Raw genomic sequence first — 20,979 nt, 5'->3', positions numbered from 1 at the left:
TATGATCTTTTATTGTAGCTATCCTCTCTATCAAAATTTAAGTAATTATAAAGATATGCTACTACTATTTTTAAAATATTTATTTAATATTTCGCCCGGTTAATTAGCACAAACATATAACAATAATTTAAAAAATATTTTTTATAAGGGAAAAAATAATATATTTATTTTTGTATATATATATATATATATTTAATTAGTTGTTTGTTTCAAACATTTACGGAAATAAACTGCTTCCTATTTTGGCAGAAGAGAATCGTTCTGGCGCTTAAACTCCCCGCCCACTTTAAGAGCCTCTGTCTTCTCTTTAATTACAGTACTGCCACGAAGACCGAGCAAATTCAAACAACTCGAAGAGCACACGTTAAAAAAAGCTGATGGCATTGTCGTAAATAAGCCCCTCTAGGCATAGGCCTATAAATTTGTTTGTATCGCTCTCCTCGGTCACCGACATAGCAAAAACGGCGCTTTCTCTCCCTCTGTTTCTCGCACGCTCTCGCGTTCTTCCCGTTCAATCGGAGGCGCTCCAGTTCGAGGGATTAGGGTTTTGCGCTCACACTGCGCCTCTTCCTCAACTCTAGCAGGCTGTTCCGGTCTCGATTCTCTCCGACGAGGAATGGGTGGCATGGTGGTGGAATCCGAGGAAGAAGGTGCCGCGTCGCTTCTCGTTTGGCTTCTTATTGGATGTTGTTAACATTGGCTTGTTTCCGGTTCTTTTTCGGGTGCAGATGAGTTGGAAGCTTCCAAGGAGACGGATGGGGAGAACGTTGGCTACAGTGGCGACGAGTTGAATGATGAAGAGGAAGGTATAGCTCTGGGGCTTGTATTTGGTTCTGGTTGTTGTTTTTGATTTTCTTGGGATGGTTTAGATGCTCGGTTGTGGTGTTTAATTCTTGATGGAATCGGGATTTCTGAGCAGAAGAGGGCTGGGACGAGTACGAGCAAGATGGATTTGTCGTGGACGAGGTAGAAGAGGAGGAAGAGCCGGAGGAGAGTGACGCGGAGAGGCATAGAAGGAGGAGTAAGAAGAAAAAGAAAAGGTAACGCAGCTCGATCTTTCTCTTGCTTATTCGTATTAGTTTAGAACCCTCTGTATGATTTGCACTTCAGGGACTCGGAGAAGGATTTTGTTCTTGACGAGGATGATTACGAGTTGCTCGAGGACAACAATATTACTGGCTTCCGTCGACCACAAGCAGTATTTTCGCTGCCCGTTTTACTATTTTGCTAGCTTGGAATATAGATTCATCCTTTTGAGATTTTTAGCAATATGGTTTCCGTTCATAGGTTACTCCCAGATTTAAGCGCTTGAAGAAGACTGGAAGGAGCATTGAGTTGGAGGGGCAATCTGGGTTATTGAATGAAGAATCAATTGATAGGAGTAATCAGGATGGATTCTCAGCTGAAGAAAAACTTAAGCACAGATTGTTTGGATTTGATGAAGGTAATTAATTTTTGTGCTACCTGTCTATGCTTAGCTAGATTGCTGGCCAGAAGGGATTAGTTGTCTTTGTTTTCACTGCACAGGGATTATGTCAGATGATATTGATGAGGAAGAAGAGCACTCAGAAGATAGGAGTGCTATTGGAGATGAAGATGAAATGGCAGATTTTATTGTGGATGAAGATGTGGATGAAGTTGGTGACCTTGCAACGTGTGACTTCTCTCTTGCTATCCTATAAAATGCATTACCTCTTGTTGCTCTTTCGAAATTGAGTGACTGACTTCATTTTATTTAGAAAGAAACGGTTGACAAAGAAGAAATCACACAAATTGCCAGGCATTTCATCATCTGCTTTACAAGAAGCAAAAGAGATATTTGGTGACGTTGATGAGCTTCTTATGCTAAGGAAGCAAGTTCTTGCGTCAAGTGCTAGTGATGTCAGTTGTACAGAACAAAGATTGGAAGATGAGTTTGAACCCTTTGTTCTTTCAGAGAAATACATGACACGAAAGGATTTGGTTATACGAGAAACAGATGTACCTGAGAGAATTCAGGTAATAACGTAGTTTAGTTTTCTATACAATTTGGGCTACATTCAGGGCAGCAAAGTTGCTTGTCGATTATTCTGTATAACCTTGTTTCTTATGATGTTTCTTTTGTAGTTGTTTGAGGATATCACTGGTCCACCTCCTACAGATGATAAGAACATAGAAGAGGAGAGCCATTGGATTTATGATATGTTTACTCATGGCAGTATCTCACCTTTAGTTGGCTATGAAGCACTCCAATATATAAATAAAAAGGAGATTGAAAATGTCTTGACAATGATGCATTTGCAAAAGCTCGATGTAAGAAATTAAATAATCATTGTTCTTAAGATTTACAAGAATGTGGATCACTAAGTCATTGATTGCCATTCCCAGATTCCTTTCATCAGCATGTATCGCAAGGAATTATGCGGTAGTCTTTTGAAGGATCTTGAAGATAATGTGCAGGATGGAGAAGAAATTAAATGCATCAAATGGCATAAGGTGCGTATGAATCTTTTTTAGTGAAACTTTTGTATAACCATCTTTAGTGTGTATAAGAAGCTTTACTGGTGTGACTAAAGCATATCTTGAATGAGAATCTTTATTGTCTTCCAGATACTTTGGGCAATTTGGACGTTAGATAAAAAGTGGCTGTTGCTTCAGAAGCGGTTGATTGCACTTCGTTCATACTATAGTCGACGTTTTATTGAGGAAACCCAAAGAGTTGAAGATGAAGCAAGACATTCTATTAATAAAATAATTTTTCAGTCAGTGATTTCGGCACTGCATAATGCAAAATCTGAAAGAGAGGTTGATGACATAGATGTGAAGTTCAACTTGCATTTTCCTCCCAGTGAAGATGATACATATGATGGGAAATTTAAGAGACCAAAGAGAAAATCAACATATACCATTTTAAGTAAAACTGGGTTATGGGAGATTGCAAACAAGTTTGGTGCTAGTTCTGAAACATTTGGGATGCTTCTCTCGTTGGAAAAGGTGATATTGTCTTGCAGATATTCTTCTAATTATGTTTATTCCAAGAAATTCAGTATGTTAATATTTTCTTCTATTAGAATACTGTCTTTTATGCTTATTATACCCCCGTACAATTTCAATAAGGTTGTATTTGTGATGTAGCCCCAGGAACAAATCTCACAAAGTGGGAAGATTTTATGCCATCGAATTGACTCTCTTTTATAAGCAAAACCACAAAGACAAAATCTCCTATGACAAGACCTAACTTACCTAAAATATAACTTTTTAATTTAAACCTATGTTTGACGTCATTCTCACCACCAACAAGTCAAGTAGCAGGGCAAGATGATCCATCAAAATTTGCAATGTCTTACAGTAGTGCAAACCAGATTTTAATCAGGAGGCTCCTCTAATGAAGATGTTTTTAGAGTTTGCCATAAAATTTCAAACACTATTTCAGTAGCCATCTGCTGTAGTTTTTCTTTAATGATCTAAGTATCTTTTATATTTGAGAGTCCTTTCTATTGGACCAAGTGTTTCTCTGCGATTCTATAGGGAGCTACAGTGATCTAAGAATCTTTTATATTGTCTAATAATTATTCTCTGAAATATATGTTAGGTTGCAAGGGTGCAAACATAGTCCCATATCTAAAGCACATGGAAAAGATCATGGGGTTAAAAGGATGGAAAGTATCTCTATTGGTATGAGGCCTTTTGGGGAGAGTCCAAGAATAAAGCCATGAGGGTTTAGGCCCAAAGTGAACAATATCATACCATTGTGGAGATATTTTGATTTCATCGGTTTTAACAAGTGGTATCAGAGCAAGGTCGCTCTTCATCGGACTAACCGCCGGATGAGTCATGATTCAGATCTAACCATGTGGTTTGAACTTTAAACAAAGGAAGTGGGTGCTCTCGTGTCTGAATCAAGAGGACCAGACACCAGGTGAGAAGTCCTAGTAGGTCGGGTGGATCGAGGGGCAAAAAGTCCTAGTTGCGATTAGGTGGGAAGTCCTAGTAGGTCGGGTGGACCGAGGAGCAAAAAGTCCTAGCTGCAGCTAGGTGGAAAGTCCTAGTAGGTCGGATGGACCGAGGGGCAAAAAGTCCTGATGGATCGAGGATTCAGATATCAAAACGACGTTGAAGGGGGGCCTGTGGTCCTTTGTTTGAGGGGGAGATTGTTGGGTTGCAAGGATGCAAACATAGTCTCACATCTAAAGCGGATGAAAAAGATCATGGGATTAAAAGGATGGAAACTATCTCCATTGGTATGAGACCTTTTGGGGAGAGCCCAAGAACAAAGCCATGAGGGCTTAGGCCCAAAGTGGACAATATCATACCATTGTAGAGATATTTTGATTCCATCAGTTTTAACAATATAGTGGTTGGTTGTGAGGTAGGAAAAGTGGGATTCAGAACTAATTGAGCACAACCTATGGGCAAATCAACAATCAAAGAAGTAAATTCAAATGCCCCTTGATATCAAGTCCAATTTTAGTGTTAAATTAATGACATTAGTTTTTATTTTTCTTATAATACTAAAGTGGCTAGTGGAGCAAACATCATGTTGCTCAAATGTATCTTTGGGAAAATGCTAAAGCAATGTGATGAGGGTATCAATGAGCTTGATGATGAATTAAATATTCTGAATTGAAGGGAGTCCCAATTAGGCAATGTCCTCTTCTGTTGTGGTCAACTGTAGTTTCTCGATTTATCTCTTTATAGATGGTCGTGAGATCAACCGTGTGAGGCTGCTCGGGTGATGAATTCCACCTTTTACTGAAGAAAGAAGGGAGTCCCAATTGAAAACAAAAGCCACTGAACTTAATACCTAATGAACCCAATACCTTTAACATAGATATTTAAACTATTAATTCATCCTCAAACAAAAAGTAGATGATTGAATGAAGAAATAATTTGTTACAATTGAAACAAAATCAAAACTTATTGTATATATATAGTTGAAACATTTATAGTAAAAAATTTAAATTTGGTGCAAAATCAAAACTTATTGTATGTAGTTGAAACAAATTTTAAAAGTTTGCTCTATATTTTGTAATTGTCACATCGTTAATCTGTTGTTATATTAATGTCCGTAAGTTTTTTTATTCTCCCATCAAGCTACTTTCCTCCCTTTTAGATATCTGACGAAGTTGAAGATACTAAAGAATCTCCTGAAGAAGTGGCTGCAAATTATATATGTCCAATGTTTCAATCCCACAAAGACGTGCTTAGTGGGGCCAGACATATGGTTTGATACCCTGTACCATTGCTATACTATACACTTGTAATGTTATATATGAAGGTTCCTGGACCCCTTAAGTTTGTATGTTCAATTTTGTTCTCTGGCAGGCATCTGTGGAGATTGCCTATGAGCCTAATGTAAAAAAACATGTGCGCAGTATCTTCATGGAGAAGGCTGTTGTATCAACCAGTCCTACTCATCAAGGAAATCAACAAATTGATGCCTATCATTCGCTTGGCGGTGTAAAATGGCTACGAAATAAGCCTTTATCAGAGTTTGTGGATGGTCAATGGCTGCTTATTCAGAAGGGTGAAGAAGACAAGTTGCTTAAAGTCACAATTAAATTACCTGATGATGTCCGAAATAAATTATTAAGTGATGCTTCTGATTGTTATCTGAGTGAAGGTGTCAGTAGATCTGCAAAGTCATGGAATGACCAACGGGAAATGATATTGAAAGATTCATTTTTCACTTATATTTTCCCATCAATGGAAAAGGAAGCTCGTTCATTATTGACAACCAGAGCTAAGTATTGGCTTCGTATGGAATATGGGAGGCAACTGTGGAGCAAGGTCTCTATTGCCCCTTTCCAGTGGAACGGCAGTAATTCAGAGGATGAGCATGCAGCGAGAGTAATGGCTTGTTGTCTGGGATCTGGAAACTCGCCAACTACCATTGTCATGTTGGATTCAGAAGGAGAAATGGTGGATGTGCTTTATGTCAATTCCTTTAGTGTTAGATCCCAAACTGTTACTGATCAACAGGGAAAGAGAAATGACCAGCACCGGGTTCTCAAGTTCATGATGAATCACCAGCCACATGTTGTCTGTGTAGGAGCAGCAAATATGGCCTGCAAGAGACTGTCAGATGATATTTATGAAGTATGTTCCTCATTGCAATCCAACTATATTTGCATAAACATCTTTACCTTTTTCCCTTCGTTGTTGAATCCTTACTGTGTTAATGATTATTATGTTTCACGTGCATCATCATTTACAAATCAGTTGATATCTGCTGAGTAGGACTAGGATGCACAACAAGTCATCAAAAAGCTAAACTAAATTACTAAAGAGATTGGTAATATTTGCTGGAATCTGGTTAGGGTAGTCTTTGTTGTACTCTTTTGGAAAGAATTTAAGAGAATGAAACAAATTACATTATTAAAATATTTAAAAAAATAGAAGCAAATTAAATGTTTGAAATAACAAAACCACATTTCATTGTATGTTTTTTTGAGTTGACTAGACAACATTTAGTAATGAATTGGCTTCTGGTTTAACCAATTGAGAAACCATGTACTCTAATGTCAACTGAGAGCATATCTTGTGCCACTGCCTTAAATTGATTTAATGATTGCAAGGTTCAAAATCTCGAGTCATGCCGAACTTTCAGTCTTTGATTGGAACGATATAGTTTCAGTATCATACCGATGTTTCAATGGGTAATGGATTGGAATTGAAGAAGGAAGGAGATGCATAAGAAGTAGACATTGTCTGTGCCGAGTATGGTTTTAAATCTTTTAACCATGTTAGACAAAATGATTGAAATATATCATTTCGATCAATGATCGAAACTCGAAACCATTCAACATTTCCTTCCTTCTTTAACTTCCAATCTGGCACCGATACCATGCATTGGAGTGTCGGCATAATACTAAAAAATATCTTTTCAGTCAAAGATCGATACAATGGCACGGTTCAAAATTTTAAATATTGATATTGAGTGATATTGTGTTTCGGTGATTTATCAAGATGATGCGTTTCGACCGTTTCATCGGCACAGTATGAGATTTTAAACCATACATCGAAGTGCATAGAGCCTATGCAGTGCAGTGAACAATATCCTATCCTGAATATGGTTATATGGCTCACTGTTTTGAACAACACTGAGGCCTAACAAACTTGCTTTATGACTTGTAGGTTATTTTCAAGATAGTTGAGGATCATCCAACTGAAGTTGGTCGAGAGTTGGAAAGCATCAGTACTGTCTTTGGTGATGAAACTTTGCCTTGCCTTTACGAGAACTCAAGGGTTTCTTCAGATCAATTCCCAGACCAACCAGGTATAATACTATTGTTATTATTTTTTGTTATTGTATGTTGTACCGATCTTCATTTAGGACCATTTGGCATGTTTTTCCTTGAAAAGGTATCGTGAAACGTGCTGTAGCACTTGGCCGTTATATGCAAAACCCTTTGGCTTTGGTGGCTACTCTTTGTGGACCTGGAAAAGAAATTCTGTCGTGGAAGCTTCATTCCTTGGATCATTTTCTTACACCAGATGAGAAGTATGAGGTTGTTGAGCAGATTATGGTTGATGTTACCAATCAAATTGGCCTGGATATCAACCTAGCAACAAGTCATGAATGGCTTTTTGCTCCTCTACAGTTTATTTCTGGCCTTGGCCCACGAAAAGCATCTTCTTTGCAAAAAGCATTCTTGAGGGCTAGATTTATTTCTAATCGCAAGGAGATATCTATGGGAAAAATTCTTAAAAAGAAAGTTTTCACTAATGCTGTTGGATTTTTACGTGTACGACGAACTGGGGCAGCAGCTGCCACTAGCCATATTATGGACCTTTTGGATGATACAAGAATTCATCCAGAGTCATATGAACTCGCAAAGAATGTTGCCAAGGATATCTATGATGAAGATGGTCCAAATGAAGCAAATTTTACTGATGATGATATGCTGGAGATGGTGATCGAATATGTCAGAGAAAACCCACATATGCTTAAAGTGCTCGATATCAATGAGTATGCAAAGAGCATTTTTAATAGATATGGAATCAACAAAAAGGAGACACTTTGTGATATAAAGATGGAGCTTTTGGAGGGGTTTCAGGACTACCGGACACCTTTTAAAGAACCTAGTGATGAGGAGAAGTTTGCTATGCTCTCAGGTGAAACAAATGATACCATTTCAGAAGGGAGAATTGTTGAGGTCAGAGTGTGCCATGTACATGAGAATCAAATCATATGTGCATTTGATTCTGGTTTAAAAGGAATAGTGTCCTCTCATGACTACTCGGATGAAGGATATGATCTTATGAAGGTACATAAAGGTGACATACTTACGTGCAAGATTCAGCGCATCAATACAAATAGGCATGTGGTTTATTTGACATCCAAAGCCAGTGACCTGAGAAATAATACTTACAAACTTCATAATCGCGATCCTTATTACGTTGAGGGTGCGGTCAGTACGATCAGCAAAACAGAAGTCTCAAAGAGCAATGGACTTGCAAAGAGTCATTTCACACCAAGGATGATTGTTCATCCCCGTTTCCAGAATCTGTCAGCTGATGAGGCCACAAAGGTGCGTTTGATCAATTATATATGATAATTTACTAACTTTAATCTATAACTTAACCTGCTGTATGTATCAAATCTGATGGTATCACTTATCATGGCAGCACCTTTCTGACAAAGAACCTGGTGAGAGTATTATACGTCCCAGTTCCAAAGGGCCATCTTTTTTGACATTGGTCCTAAAAATCTTTGATGGAGTTTATGCTCACAAACAAATCATAGAGAGTAAAAAAGATCACAAAGATATGACAAGCTTCCTTCGTCTCGGAAAGACACTTACAATTGATAAAGAGACTTTTGAAGATCTTGATGAGGTTTAATTAACATCATAACTTTTTTTTTCTGCTTTTGTATGTTCTAACTTTTTCATGCTCATGATACTCAGTGGAGTACTTAGACAACTATCAGAATCCTAAAACAAAGTATTGAAGAGCTTTATAGTTGACCTAGCACTTGAAAGTAGTTTTATATCATGCTTCATGGTGGAAAAGACTCGCAATGGTTTTGTCTCTATCATCTCAAATGTTTTTTTTTCTATTTTTGATTGGTTTATTTTTGACCTATCAAATCATATATTTTTGAACTAGCTTTTCTACCTTGTATTTCTCAACTTTGTGTTGCCATTCTAAAAGGATTGGTAATTTGAAGCATATAAGTATTTGATTTGACATGAGACTAAATAATGTTATGATATGCCAACCAGCACTGAAGGTGCTTGCTTCAGTATATATTTGAAAAGACCTTAGAAGTTATTGTGAGGGTCTTGGGTCCAGCCTACATTTTAAGTTATCTTCTGATACAGCTAAACTATTTTATGGCACTCTTCTAATATGATGTTGTTCCTTGTCTTCCAGATCATGGACCGATATGTTGATCCATTGGTGGCCCACTTGAGAAGAATGCTTGGTTATCGTAAGTTCAGAAAAGGAACTAGGATAGAGGTTGATGATCTGCTAAGAGCAGAGAAGATCGCAAATCCAACACGGACAGTCTACTGTTTTGGGGTTTCCCATGAGCGTCCAGGGACTTTTATTCTATCATATATTAGGAATACAAATCCACATCATGAGTGTATTGGGCTATATCCTAAAGGATTCAGGTTCAGGAATAAGGATTTTTACAACATCGACCGGCTTGTGCATCATTTTCAGGAGAATATAAACAAACCACCACTTGATGAACGCCCATCTTTACCAACATTTGCTGCGGTTGTACCATTGAAAAGTAATACATGGGCAGCTTCAGACGGCTGCGGATATACAGGTATCTCATTGTACAAGTATTATTGGTTATTATATGCTTGTTTGTTACTTAATACAATATTTCATTCCATTGGTGATCAGCATCATGAATTTTATTTTTCTTCATGAACTATTTGAATTGAACCTCCATTACTTCTTTGAGTTTTTGCTACTTGTTAACTCGTAAGTTCAGCTATATTTTCATTGTAATTATGAATCCTGTTTCGATAACAAGTAGTGTCATTTGTTTTCACAAGATTTTTTTATAAGTAGAAGTAAGCCCATCAAACACTATAGGTGCCATAGTGTTCTAGAAACATTATGAGATTGTGCCATAGATGTTAAATCTGAAACAACATGAGGTATTTAATTGCAAAGCAAATGCAACGGAAAAGGATCAAGCTTTTACCTCCTGCCATTGAGTCCGTAGACGATTACAAGGCTGTGAAAATATGATGTTTTTGGCCCTTTGCTCCACAAAAGTTAGATGGTGTAATTTTGCTCTCGAAGAAGCACTTTGGAGCAGGTACCAGGGACCAAATTTATAACATAAAAAAACTCCCTAAAAACTCTGTCATTGTCAAGTATTTTGGAAGAGAGAAGTCATGGATGATATGGAGTCATGGGTGGTGACAGTTTTTGAAACTTCCAAATACATGGACCACTTGGTTGCTCCATGGCCAATGGAGTCAAAATAACCAACATTCTCCCACTTGGTTATTTTGATAACAATAACATATGGATCATGCTGATAGTTCTCTAAATATGAGCATTATCTTCCATGTATTACAATATGTTACACTTCTCAATGTCAACCCCAAACAATTTAAAATAAACCTTATGTTTATTTGTGGTCCAAACATAATGATTCAAACATAATGATATTTCAGTATGTATACAACCCAAAAGAGAAATATCTAACACTATAGGTGCCCATCAAACACTATAGGTGCCATAGTGTTCTAGAAACATTATGAGATTGTGACATAGATTGAAATGTTAAGATGGCCGGTTGGACAGGCAGAATGCATAGTTCTGTTTACTGATTGCCGTGTATTTATGAATAAATTTAGTGTTCAGTTCGATAAGAACTCATTTGTATTTGTTCAATAGTAAAATAAACTTGAATATTAATGAGCTTGATTCACTAATGATTATAAACAGAATTCATAAAATAAAACTTTATTTGCCTTTGCAAGCAGGTGACAGATTTGACTCCAGAAATACTAACAGTCTAGATGGACATCCTAATGGAAGAGGACATGATTCCCAAATTCATACAAATGATGAGGCAAACAATTCTCGTGGTGACAAAGTTCAGAGCTCAGCTGGAAGCGAATGTTCCGGTTGGAATCAGGGCGGATCGTATTCAAGGACTGGCTTTAGCTCGGCTAGCACCGGCAGCAATGGAGATTGGAGTGAATATGGCACTGGAAGTGGAAGGGCTGGGTGGGCTGAAAATAGTAGTGTTGGCTGGGGCAGTGGTAGAACTGGTGGGAAGTGGGGAAGTGGCTCTGTTGCACCTGGTGGTGGTGAATCTACTTTGGATGGAAGCCAGAGCCAGAGAAGTTGGCATGGAAGAGGCAGCAGCACTGGTAACTGGGGAGGAGACAATGCCGATAGTCCTGGCTGCAGTGGCAAGGGCAGAGGAAGGGGAAGGGGAAGGGGAAGGGGCAGAGGTAGGAACACTAATGATTCTGCACAAGGAAATGATAGTGCTTACGGTCGATGGAGCAATGCAGGCGGCCGCAGTGGGAGCAACAATGGAGGCAGAATCGGCAGAGGTGGTAGTGGTCGTGGTTGGAGAGGTGGTAATGCTGGCGGCCGTAGTGGGAGAGGAAGCAGTGGCTGCAGCGGTGGTGATGGTGGCAGCAATGCAGGTGGCTGGGTTGAGAGGGGAAGTGGTTTTGCTGCCAGCAGCTGTGAGAAATCAGCAGGGGCTAGCGGCGGCAACGATGGTTGGGGTGGCTGGGGAGGTGTTACAAATGATAATGCTGGACCTGGATGGGGTGGTAATAACGGCGGTGGCACTGAAAAAAGTGGCTGGGGCGACTGGGGCAGTGGCTGCGGCGGCCAGGGCGGTAAAAGTAAGGAAGAGGTCGGTGCTAGTAGCGGATGGGGTGGCAATACTGCTGGAGGCAATGCTGGTTCTGGAGGTGGCTGGGGAGGTGTTACAAATGATAGCGGTGGACCTGGATGGGGTGGTAATAACGGCGGTGGTACTGAAAAAAGTGGCTGGGGCGACTGGGGCAGTGGCCACGGCGGCCAGGGCGGTAAAAGTAAGGAAGAGGTCGGTGCTAGTAGCGGATGGGGTGGCAATACTGCCGGAGGCAATGCTGGTTCTGGAGGTGGCTGGGGAGGTGTTACAAATGATAGTGGTGGACCTGGATGGGGTGGTAATAACGGCGGTGGTACTGAAAAAAGTGGCTGGGGCGACTGGGGCAGTGGCCACGGCGGTAAAAGTAAGGAAGAGGTCGGTGCTAGTAGCGGATGGGGTGGCAATACTGCCGGAGGCAATGCTGGTTCTGGAGGTGGCTGGGGAGGTGTTACAAATGATAGTGGTGGACCTGGATGGGGTGGTAATAACGGCGGTGGTACTGAAAAAAGTGGCTGGGGCGACTGGGGCAGTGGCCGCGGCGGCCAGGGCGGTAAAAGTAAGGAAGAGGTCGGTGCTAGTAGCGGATGGGGTGGCAATACTGCCGGAGGCAATGCTGGTTCTGGAGGTGGCTGGGGTGGCAAAACAAGTGGAGGCAATGCGGGATCATCCGGCGGCTGGGGCGGTGGGAATGCTAGTGAAGTCGGTAAAGAAGGCAGCTGCGCCGGCGGCGGGTGGGGTAAGAAAACTAGTGGAGACAATGCTGGATCATGGGGAGGCTGGAACGATGGCAAGGCTACTGACAGCAGTAGCAAGGATGGTTGGGGCGGAGGTGGTGGCTCTCAGAGCGAAGCCGATGGCGTAGAGACAATGCTGGTTCTGGCTGTTGGGGTGGCGGTGGTAAACCTAAGGACAATGATAGCAAGGATGGCTGGGGCAAAAGTGGTGCCTCTCGTGGCAAAGATGGTGGTGGCTGGGGTGGTAAAACCTCCGGAGACATTGCCAGAGCCGACGGTGGCTGTGGTGGTAGTAAAACTGGTGACGGTAGTAAGGGAGGTGGTGGTGGTGGCTGGATTTAAGAACTGGTTTTCTAAGTTGGATTTCGATACTCACAAGATACATGATGGTGAATAGAGTCTCTATATCACTGATACTGGAAATGCATATTCTTGGTAGCATGCTAACCCTAACACACAATCCAAATTTTGTTTACAGGCCCTCATATACTACGGTTGGCTGTTTTTTGTTTCTTATCTTAGAATTTAGATCTTATATATTTTGAGAGGGCCTTGAATTTTTTGTTAGTGTTAATGTAATTTGTTTGTTTTGTTTTGTTTTTCATTACCCTTCATGTGGTAACGCTGAGCTTGCCCTAGTTGAGGGGTTTTCTGTTGATCAAGAGTAGTTTTTGGATGCCATTCTGCAATATAAAATTATTATATATTGTTACCAACAATTCATAATGAAGATAAGATTATTTATGTAACAAATAAAAAATTATTAAAGGTAATTTTAATTTGATAATCCACCAATGATCTTTGTACAGTTTGCACAACCATGGGCCTAAATTTTGCTACTAGAGAAACAATTGCATCATAACGCTCCAATTGCGGAAGCGGCTAGTACACGCTCCAATCGCATAATAATAGTCACCCTTTTGCAGGTGAAATCTTTATCATCCTAAATCTCACACGTTCAGCGAGGGAGGATATTACTTTGATTTTAAAAGATTGATTCTGTCCTGCAATAATCTATCGCAATAATCAACCATATCTCATTTTCCGTAAAAAATGAAATTTATCAATCCAACGATTTCACACTGATTGATCTTATGATCATCTATGAAAAAATAAATCGAAAAATTATAATTGATCATGATGGAGAAGGATATTGTTTGGTTTCTTTTGCAAAAAGGTGAAATCCGTCAATTATATCCCACGACCATTTGTGAGGAAATAAATCGAGAAATTGCAGTTGATCACGATACAAAGGGGTATAGAAGGATGTCTCTTACCCTCTTTTACAATAATAGAATCAAAATAGCAATTTTCACTCTAGTTTATTGAAGCTTGAGTTATTTTAGATAAGCATCGTTTGAAATTTAAATGATCGATAAAATTTATTTTATGTGATTGAATTAATCATTCTAAAATTAATTGATTTAAAATTAAATTGCATCAATGGAATGGTTGAATTAATCATTCTAAAATTAATTGATTTGAAGGGTTGAATAAATTGCATCAATAGAATGGTGTAAGAGACGACCCACGAAAGAAAGCACGTGGTTGTCCTGCCAAGAACAGCACCAGTATCCTAAATTTGTCAGAGAAACAAATTTCTTACAGGACCCCACAGGTAAGAATCGAATCACGGATTCCCAGGTAGCTACCACCGCACCAAGATTGCCTAACCACTGCACCAAAACCCTGGAGGCATGCCACGAGGGAAAGTTCGAGTACCCTTTTTCAAAATAAGGAGCATTCGCTAACACTACTCGACAAAATTTTATTCATTGCTAGACCAAAATGAGATTTTATGTTCCAACTAAATACAAATGGAAGAGAACAAACCTTATACTTCATCACAGACCAACAAGCAGAGTATTCTACCACTTGCCATTGTCATGTTCAACAGAGGGGCTGCAATGCCACTCAACTGGAGATGTTATGTTTTCTCGGTGTGTCCTCGGAAGCTTTCATGGCAGACACAAAACCCAGCATCTTGTTCAGCGCGCTGATGTATGCACGAACACTCGAAACTACAATGTCCATCGCAGCTCCGCTGCCACTGCAACAAGATTGGGGAAAGCTGTGTCAGCGTGAGACGAAAGCTTTGTGTAAAACATACGATATCGGTAGCACAATCTGAAGCCAGACCTGAAAGTTCGGCATATCGCTTTTCCTGTTAAGGCATGAGTTGAAGTATGAGTTTCGTCTCCTCCTATGACGACTCGTGTGGTCGCAATTGCATCAATGCCTTCGGTTACGGCATTCATACCATACTCCTTGAGAACTGCAGGCACCTGTGGATGTAGACTGGTTAAAATTTAGATGTTTGCACATTAGACAGAAGTATCATTTATCAGGAGATGGTTTCAACACTACTGATAGTGTCATTACTACGAAATGTTTCGACAACTACAAACTAAGAATCTACGTGTCACTGGACTCGATTTGTGTTATGTTGCACAACCTACAATGGACTTTGCTAGGTAGTGTCTGACCTTCACTATGCTAGCAATGGAACACATGAGAGAATTAAGAACACATAATTCCATAGCCTCACCTTCACTATGCTATCAATGGCTTTGTAAGCAGCGTCGACTGGGCCTGTGCCAATGGAACATGCAATTCTCTCTTCTCCGTCAGAAGACATTAATTTCACCGTTGCCGTAGATAGACCAAGTGTTCCACAGGTGACCTGTATGGTGAAACCACATCGTGAGATGATTTTTATCAAACAGCTTATGAAGGAAAAAAAATCTCAATCCAGAATCACCTGTAGCTCTCCAAGAGACCAGATCACAAGAGGCTGAAAAATCTCATCTGAGATTAGTGCCTCCAAGTCTTCATCCGATATGCGCTGTTATCATGGCAAAATGGAGTAAGAAGTTTCAGATGTTTCTTAAAAAGATAATTAGCACTTCAAAATGAATTAATTGTCTCAACTGAAAAGAAAAAAAAAGGTGTAAAGGATGACTCCCATTTTATATTCGAGTAACAAGTTGCATTTTGTTTAAGGGGCCTGCTTTGCAGGAACTTTGTGCAGGATCACATTTTGTAATTATTAGTATGGAATCAGCAATAGCTACGATAACTTTTCATTTTGATTTACAAGTTATGAGTAAGGCCCTTGCTACTCACCTTTTTCTTCTCAGCAACTTCTTTGAAGCGCTTGAAGACATCATCAAGTTCCTTCCCATCAATGTCGTACCCAAACTGAAAAAAAAGAGAGAAAACAGTAAAAATGCAGTGTGGTAGAAATAAGATTACTAAAATGCAAATTGGAAGTACCTCCAACAATCTAGACCTCAATGCATGTCTTCCACTGTAAAGATCAAGGATTAGTCTATTTGAAATGTATTATATAATTAAAAACCGTTCACATGATTGTCTTGGGAACCTTTTATCAATTTTGTCAAGAGCATTATAAAATTAGTAAAATAAATATTCAAACCCTTTTAAATTATGAATAAGTTTCCAAAATCAACAATTATATGCTTAAACTAATTTATTACAAACTTAATAAATTTATAAATTCTGTTCAATTATTGAGTCTGGTGTCATTGAGCTTAGTAAAAGCTTAAAGTCAATCTTTCTAATAAAAAATCTCAAACATTTTTTTTAGGTTTGTAGCACATGAATCAGATATTGGGTTAACTCATGCAAATGAATCAGGCTTATAATTAGGTTTCTAGGTATGAACAGTTCTTGGAAAGCTCGACTCATTGTTCAATGAACTCTGTTGAAAAATAATGAAAAGGTGTTAACCCATACCTAAGCTTTCCGAGAACAATGCCTGATTCATTTGCACGAGTTAACCCAATATCTTCAGGAGAGATGATTTCATAAGTCCCCTTGTGTTTAAGCATCCCATCCTGCAAAGACTTGCTTCAGAAACAAGCAAAAGACAAACATGAACAGCTAGAAACCCATGAAATTGCTCCAATCTGAAAGATCACATTTGCCTTTCATTTATATGACATACATAAAAAGTTATAAACACATTAACATACTTGATCTTTATAGGATTATCCAGTACGCTGTTTTTACCATCTACATTTACTTATCCAAGTTTTTCCTGTGTTGCCAGACCAGCCCGTGTATTTTCCAGAAACTTAGGAGCCTATGAATAACAGTAAAAGGATATTTTTGCATGTTGTTTTACCTTAATCCTATTTCATATTTTTCTATTCTTCTGAGTAATTTGTTTTCTTTTAAATTATTTAATGATTGAATAGGTAGTCTTGGTGATGAACAGAGGCCTAAAAAATGGGTAAGTGGCATAAGATTCAGACCAAAGTAAAGCCACAATAGCAAGGGGGTCCTTTACAAAATGAAAGGGCAAAAAAAAAAAAAAAAAAAAGATGACGAAAATACCAAGATCAGTCAGATATGTATTACACAATGATTTCACATCCAAGGAAAGATAGTTTTAACACATCATAGCAATAAAAAATGCCTATTACTAATTTTCAGAAACTTTCAAATTCTCTAGATACTGGGATTTGTAAACATAAGTTACAAAATTATCCTAATGACGTGCCAACTTGAGGAGAAGGGAGCCAAAGTCGAGGGAAAAGGAAAGCATTTAATTCCCTTGCCCTTAGAACAAAAACGAACAAAAGAATGGAAGGGAGCAACTTAGAGCTACTTTCGTAATTTTTCAATTCCGTCCATAAGTGGATGGAAAAGGAGAGGAAGAGGAGAAAACTATTGAAAAGACTGTTTTAACAATGCATGGCTTGGGAATAATAAAATCAAAGAGTTACTTTTGTCATTTTCTCTTTTCCCTTCTTTCGTCTACTTTCAAGTAGACGAAACAAAGAAAACTCCTTTCCCTTCCTTCCCCTTCTCACTTCCCCACTATTGTTCCTTTCCTCTGCTTAAGTAAACATGCACCAAAGAGCCATCACCTCAAGTTGAATGATCTTTGCATATCATTGATCTTCACACTATTAGGCATAAGACTTCTATTTCACTTCAGATGAAAGTGACAGAGGTGTGATTGGAACAGGTATTAAGAGGGACAAACAGTCCAACTAGAATCTAATGATTGATTTCAGCTGGTGCCCTCATAGACAAGAAACACAATAAAATCCAGTTGGAAAAAAAAGGATCTACTGGGACATGTTTGTTGGCGAAGTCTTTTAAAACTAGTATTAGAAATTCAATTATTTTCCAATATCTTGAGCATAAACTGTAGCAAGTGATTCCTACAAGTTCCGGCAAGTAGTGAGTTTTAACTGTTAATGTTTCCTCCTGTTATGTTGTTGTCCATACATAGGTTGTTGTTCATGCTGGAGGAAGACCATATGATTTGGCACATTTCATATAAGTGAGTCGTATGCTGAATCTAAACAACACAAAAATATGTAAGCGTAACATCAATATCCTAATGACCATAAATGCCAATGAACCTGGTGAATGCCACTTTCATGAGCGAAGGCATTGGCACCAACAATAGCTTTATGTGGCTGTACAAACAATCCCGTATATTCAGCTACCTGGAGCATTAGTATGTAGTATACTTCAGCTATTTGCAAAAGAAATCAAATTCTTCCAAAAACAACTTTCAGCAGTCAATTATAAAATACCATCTTGCTTGCCATGACAATCTGTTTTGTGTTAATTCCAGTATAAAGACCTCCCAAGAGTTCTTGACGACACTTGATGGCAATGACAACCTATAAGGAGAGCAAAAGGACTAAGAGACCCTTATATGCTATAAAGGACAAAGAATAGAGATTCAGTTATTGCAACTCAAGAACATAGACATGAATTTACTTTTGGCATCAACCTTTAAATATAATTTTGCATATTCATCAACATGATAATTGAACGTGATGAATCAAAACAATAAATGCTTACTGAAGAAATATACAGTTCACTGGTAACTCAGAATGGACTTACATCTGAATCTAAAGGAACTAATTTCTTAACAGCTTGAAGAAGCATACAGCAGATAAGATTGAGAACACGTTAAATATGACTGTGATGTTTATAGACTATCAGTGAGGGACCTGACCAGTTACGTTATTTGCACAAGAGATAGACGGACTAAGAAAAATGAGGGATATCAATTGCAAGTAAAGCATACATATATTTCCAGATCTTGTGAAGATAACATGAAATAGATTATAGTTGAGGTGTTTTGTGCTGAGTAATATAATTTTTAATCGATAAGCTATTTAAAATAGTTTCTAGAGTTACTACTGATAATAATATTTTTACCTTAATCTTCTAGATCACTTTAAAAGGTATGAGTTCAAGTGGTTTCTATTCTCACACACACACACACAAACCAGACTCATGTTTAAGTTTAATCTTTTGGGGAATTTCATTGTGTGATCTGGATCTTATTTTCTTTTTTCCTTATCTAAAGCAATTAACATATCACTAGACAGTGACACCAAAGACCATGAACAGTTATGCAATATGTTAATACAGAATATGTCATACTGTTCCATATGAGCAAGGATTGTGAACTTTAGGATAGTGAGAACTGAGAAGTCTTGAAGAGTTGGATCAGATGCCTATTTAGACAGCCTATTGGGTCTGTATGGTAGATAACAAGATACCCAGCAGTATACAAACTTAAATAAACCTGTGACACATTAAAATGAGCAAGATAATAGTATACAAGGTTATAAACTACTAAAGAATTTCATGTTCCACTAAGGGCTATTTGCCAAATAATAACTACTGCAAGATACATATTAGTTTTACCAGTATCTTTAACTACAGAACAGTATGATTACCTTTCTAAAGTTAGTGAAATACCATGCTATTACCAAACCTTATAATCACTAGCATACACTAGAACTTCGGTAACCATGTGAAGGCATGCTATAAATGAGCACCAATCCATGTTGACCAGAAGAACAACCTTGTTTTGTACTTTTAATTAGCACATACCTCCTCCAAAGAAGCATTTCCTGCTCTTTCGCCAATACCGTTGATTGTGACCTCTAGTTGCCTTGCCCCTGCATAAGCGCCCTGAGATTAGGTTGCCAAAATAAGTAAGCGCAAAGATGATGAAAGAAAAACACACAAGAAGCTCACTGACTCAAGCATGCTAATAAGTGCAATACTTACTGCTAATGTGTTTGCAGTTGCAAGACCAAGGTCATTCTGACAGTGAGTAGATATGATCACATTCTCAATACCAGGAGTGTTTGCCTTTATGTCTGCAATTAACTTTCCAAATTCTGATGGAAGAGTATACCCGACCGTGTCGGGGATGTTCAAGGTCGTTGCTCCAGCTTTGATAACTTCCGCCAGCACATGATATAGAAATTCCCTATCCGACCTGAAGAACACAAGCATCCGAATCAGAATGTAAACTTCCAGTAGTCAAATTGAGGTGTCAAGAGGCAGAAGACCTGCCAGCATCCTCAGGGCTGAACTCAATATCCTGGCACCCAAGGCTCTTGGCATAAGCCACCATGTCGCGCGCGATGCTCACCACTTCCTCCCTCGTCTTCCTCAGCTTATGCTTCATGTGGATCTCGCTGGTGGCGATGAAGGTGTGCACCCTCGGTTTCTTCGCGTGCCGAACCGCCTCCCAGGCGGCGTCGATGTCCTTCTTATTGCACCTTGAGAGACCACATATGACGGGCACGTGGCCGTCCTCGCCGAGGGGCTGATTCCCGACCTCGATGGCGATGGAGCGGACGGCGTCGAGGTCGTCGGGGCTGGAGGCGGGGAAGCCGGCCTCGATGATGTCGACGCCGAGCCGGGAGAGGTGGCGCGCGACGACGATCTTCTCGTTGCTGGTCATGGTGGCGCCGGGGGACTGCTCGCCGTCGCGAAGAGTGGTGTCGAAGATGCGGACGTAGTTGGGGTCGGGAATGCGGTTGGGGATGTACTCGGGGCGGGAGGAGAGGGAGAATTTGATGGATCCTGCTCGCTCGCCGGCGCATTTCCGTGAATTAGGAAGGATGGAGGGCTCGGGGCCGGAGAAGGGGGATGAGCGATCCGAGGGAAGCGAGAGAGAACGATTGAGGAGGAGATGTGAGCGAGGGAGGAAGAAGCGGCGGCGGTCGGTGCAGATTCCGGCAGTGAAGGAGGAGGAGGAGGAGGAGGAGGAGGAGGAGAGATTGGGGATGGAGAAGACGAGGGAGAACGCCATGGCCACGCAGCGAGGAAGAAAGCTGAGTGGACGCCGCGTATCATGATAGGGCTCAAGGGATTTTTGCCTTTTACCACCCCAATGTTTTCTTAAATTTTTAAATATACGGATATAAATGTTTGAGGGCGAAAATAGAAAACCCCTCTTTATATTAAAAAATATTTTATACTAATTTCTTATCTAGAAATATTTTACTAATCTAATATTTTATTCTAATATTATTTATTAAAATTATTGTGCCTATTTTTGTATTCGATCTACATTGTTTTGACTTAATTAAAATG

The 20,979-nt window shown here is 39.4% G+C and overlaps 2 protein-coding genes across 2 annotated transcripts; one reads left to right on the top strand and one right to left on the bottom strand.

Annotated features, from left to right (window-relative positions):
* Nucleotides 1-616: 616 nt before the first annotated feature.
* On the top strand, nt 617-12,976 carry LOC141832551 (transcription elongation factor SPT6-like). Its single transcript, XM_074720045.1, has 17 exons — nt 617-650; nt 729-806; nt 920-1,040; nt 1,111-1,195; nt 1,288-1,444; nt 1,528-1,654; nt 1,740-1,998; nt 2,107-2,292; nt 2,368-2,475; nt 2,590-2,973; nt 5,093-5,203; nt 5,305-6,078; nt 7,117-7,258; nt 7,345-8,513; nt 8,611-8,820; nt 9,361-9,769; nt 10,950-12,976. Exons 1-17 carry the CDS (start codon nt 617-619, stop codon nt 12,974-12,976), a joined length of 6,381 nt encoding a protein of 2,126 aa, XP_074576146.1.
* Nucleotides 12,977-14,368: 1,392 nt separating this feature from the next.
* On the bottom strand, nt 14,369-20,695 carry LOC141832159 (2-isopropylmalate synthase A-like). The gene is made up of 12 exons (XM_074719648.1): nt 19,947-20,695; nt 19,660-19,873; nt 19,480-19,560; nt 18,159-18,248; nt 17,982-18,068; nt 16,339-16,439; nt 15,856-15,889; nt 15,706-15,780; nt 15,341-15,424; nt 15,128-15,262; nt 14,719-14,864; nt 14,369-14,629 (listed from the first exon to the last, which is right to left on the bottom strand). Exons 1-12 carry the CDS (start codon nt 20,693-20,695, stop codon nt 14,494-14,496), a joined length of 1,932 nt encoding a protein of 643 aa, XP_074575749.1. The 3' UTR covers nt 14,369-14,493.
* Nucleotides 20,696-20,979: the final 284 nt, after the last annotated feature.

This window comes from Curcuma longa, chromosome 7 (assembly GCF_044706935.1).
Source record: "Curcuma longa cultivar G26 ecotype Majalengka, Jawa Barat chromosome 7, ITB_CL_G26_1.1, whole genome shotgun sequence".
Classification (NCBI taxonomy): Eukaryota; Viridiplantae; Streptophyta; class Magnoliopsida; order Zingiberales; family Zingiberaceae; genus Curcuma; species Curcuma longa.
This window is presented reverse-complemented; position numbering and strand designations above follow the sequence as displayed.

What these genes read in the sequence shown, in the direction of transcription:
- LOC141832551 (XM_074720045.1), top strand. Translation starts at nt 617, where the DNA reads ATGGGTGGCATGGTGGTGGAATCCGAGGAAGAAG. An exon ending in CTGGCTTCCGTCGACCACAA is followed by an intron (nt 1,196 to 1,287) that starts GCAGTATTTTCG and finishes TTCCGTTCATAG; the next exon opens with GTTACTCCCAGATTTAAGCG. An exon ending in AGACGGCTGCGGATATACAG is followed by an intron (nt 9,770 to 10,949) that starts GTATCTCATTGT and finishes CTTTGCAAGCAG; the next exon opens with GTGACAGATTTGACTCCAGA.
- LOC141832159 (XM_074719648.1), bottom strand. Translation starts at nt 20,695, where the DNA reads ATGGCGTTCTCCCTCGTCTTCTCCATCCCCAATCTCTCCTCCTCCTCC. An exon ending in TTGTCATGGCAAGCAAGATG is followed by an intron (nt 18,069 to 18,158) that starts GTATTTTATAAT and finishes CTAATGCTCCAG; the next exon opens with GTAGCTGAATATACGGGATT. An exon ending in GCGATATGCCGAACTTTCAG is followed by an intron (nt 14,630 to 14,718) that starts GTCTGGCTTCAG and finishes ATCTTGTTGCAG; the next exon opens with TGGCAGCGGAGCTGCGATGG.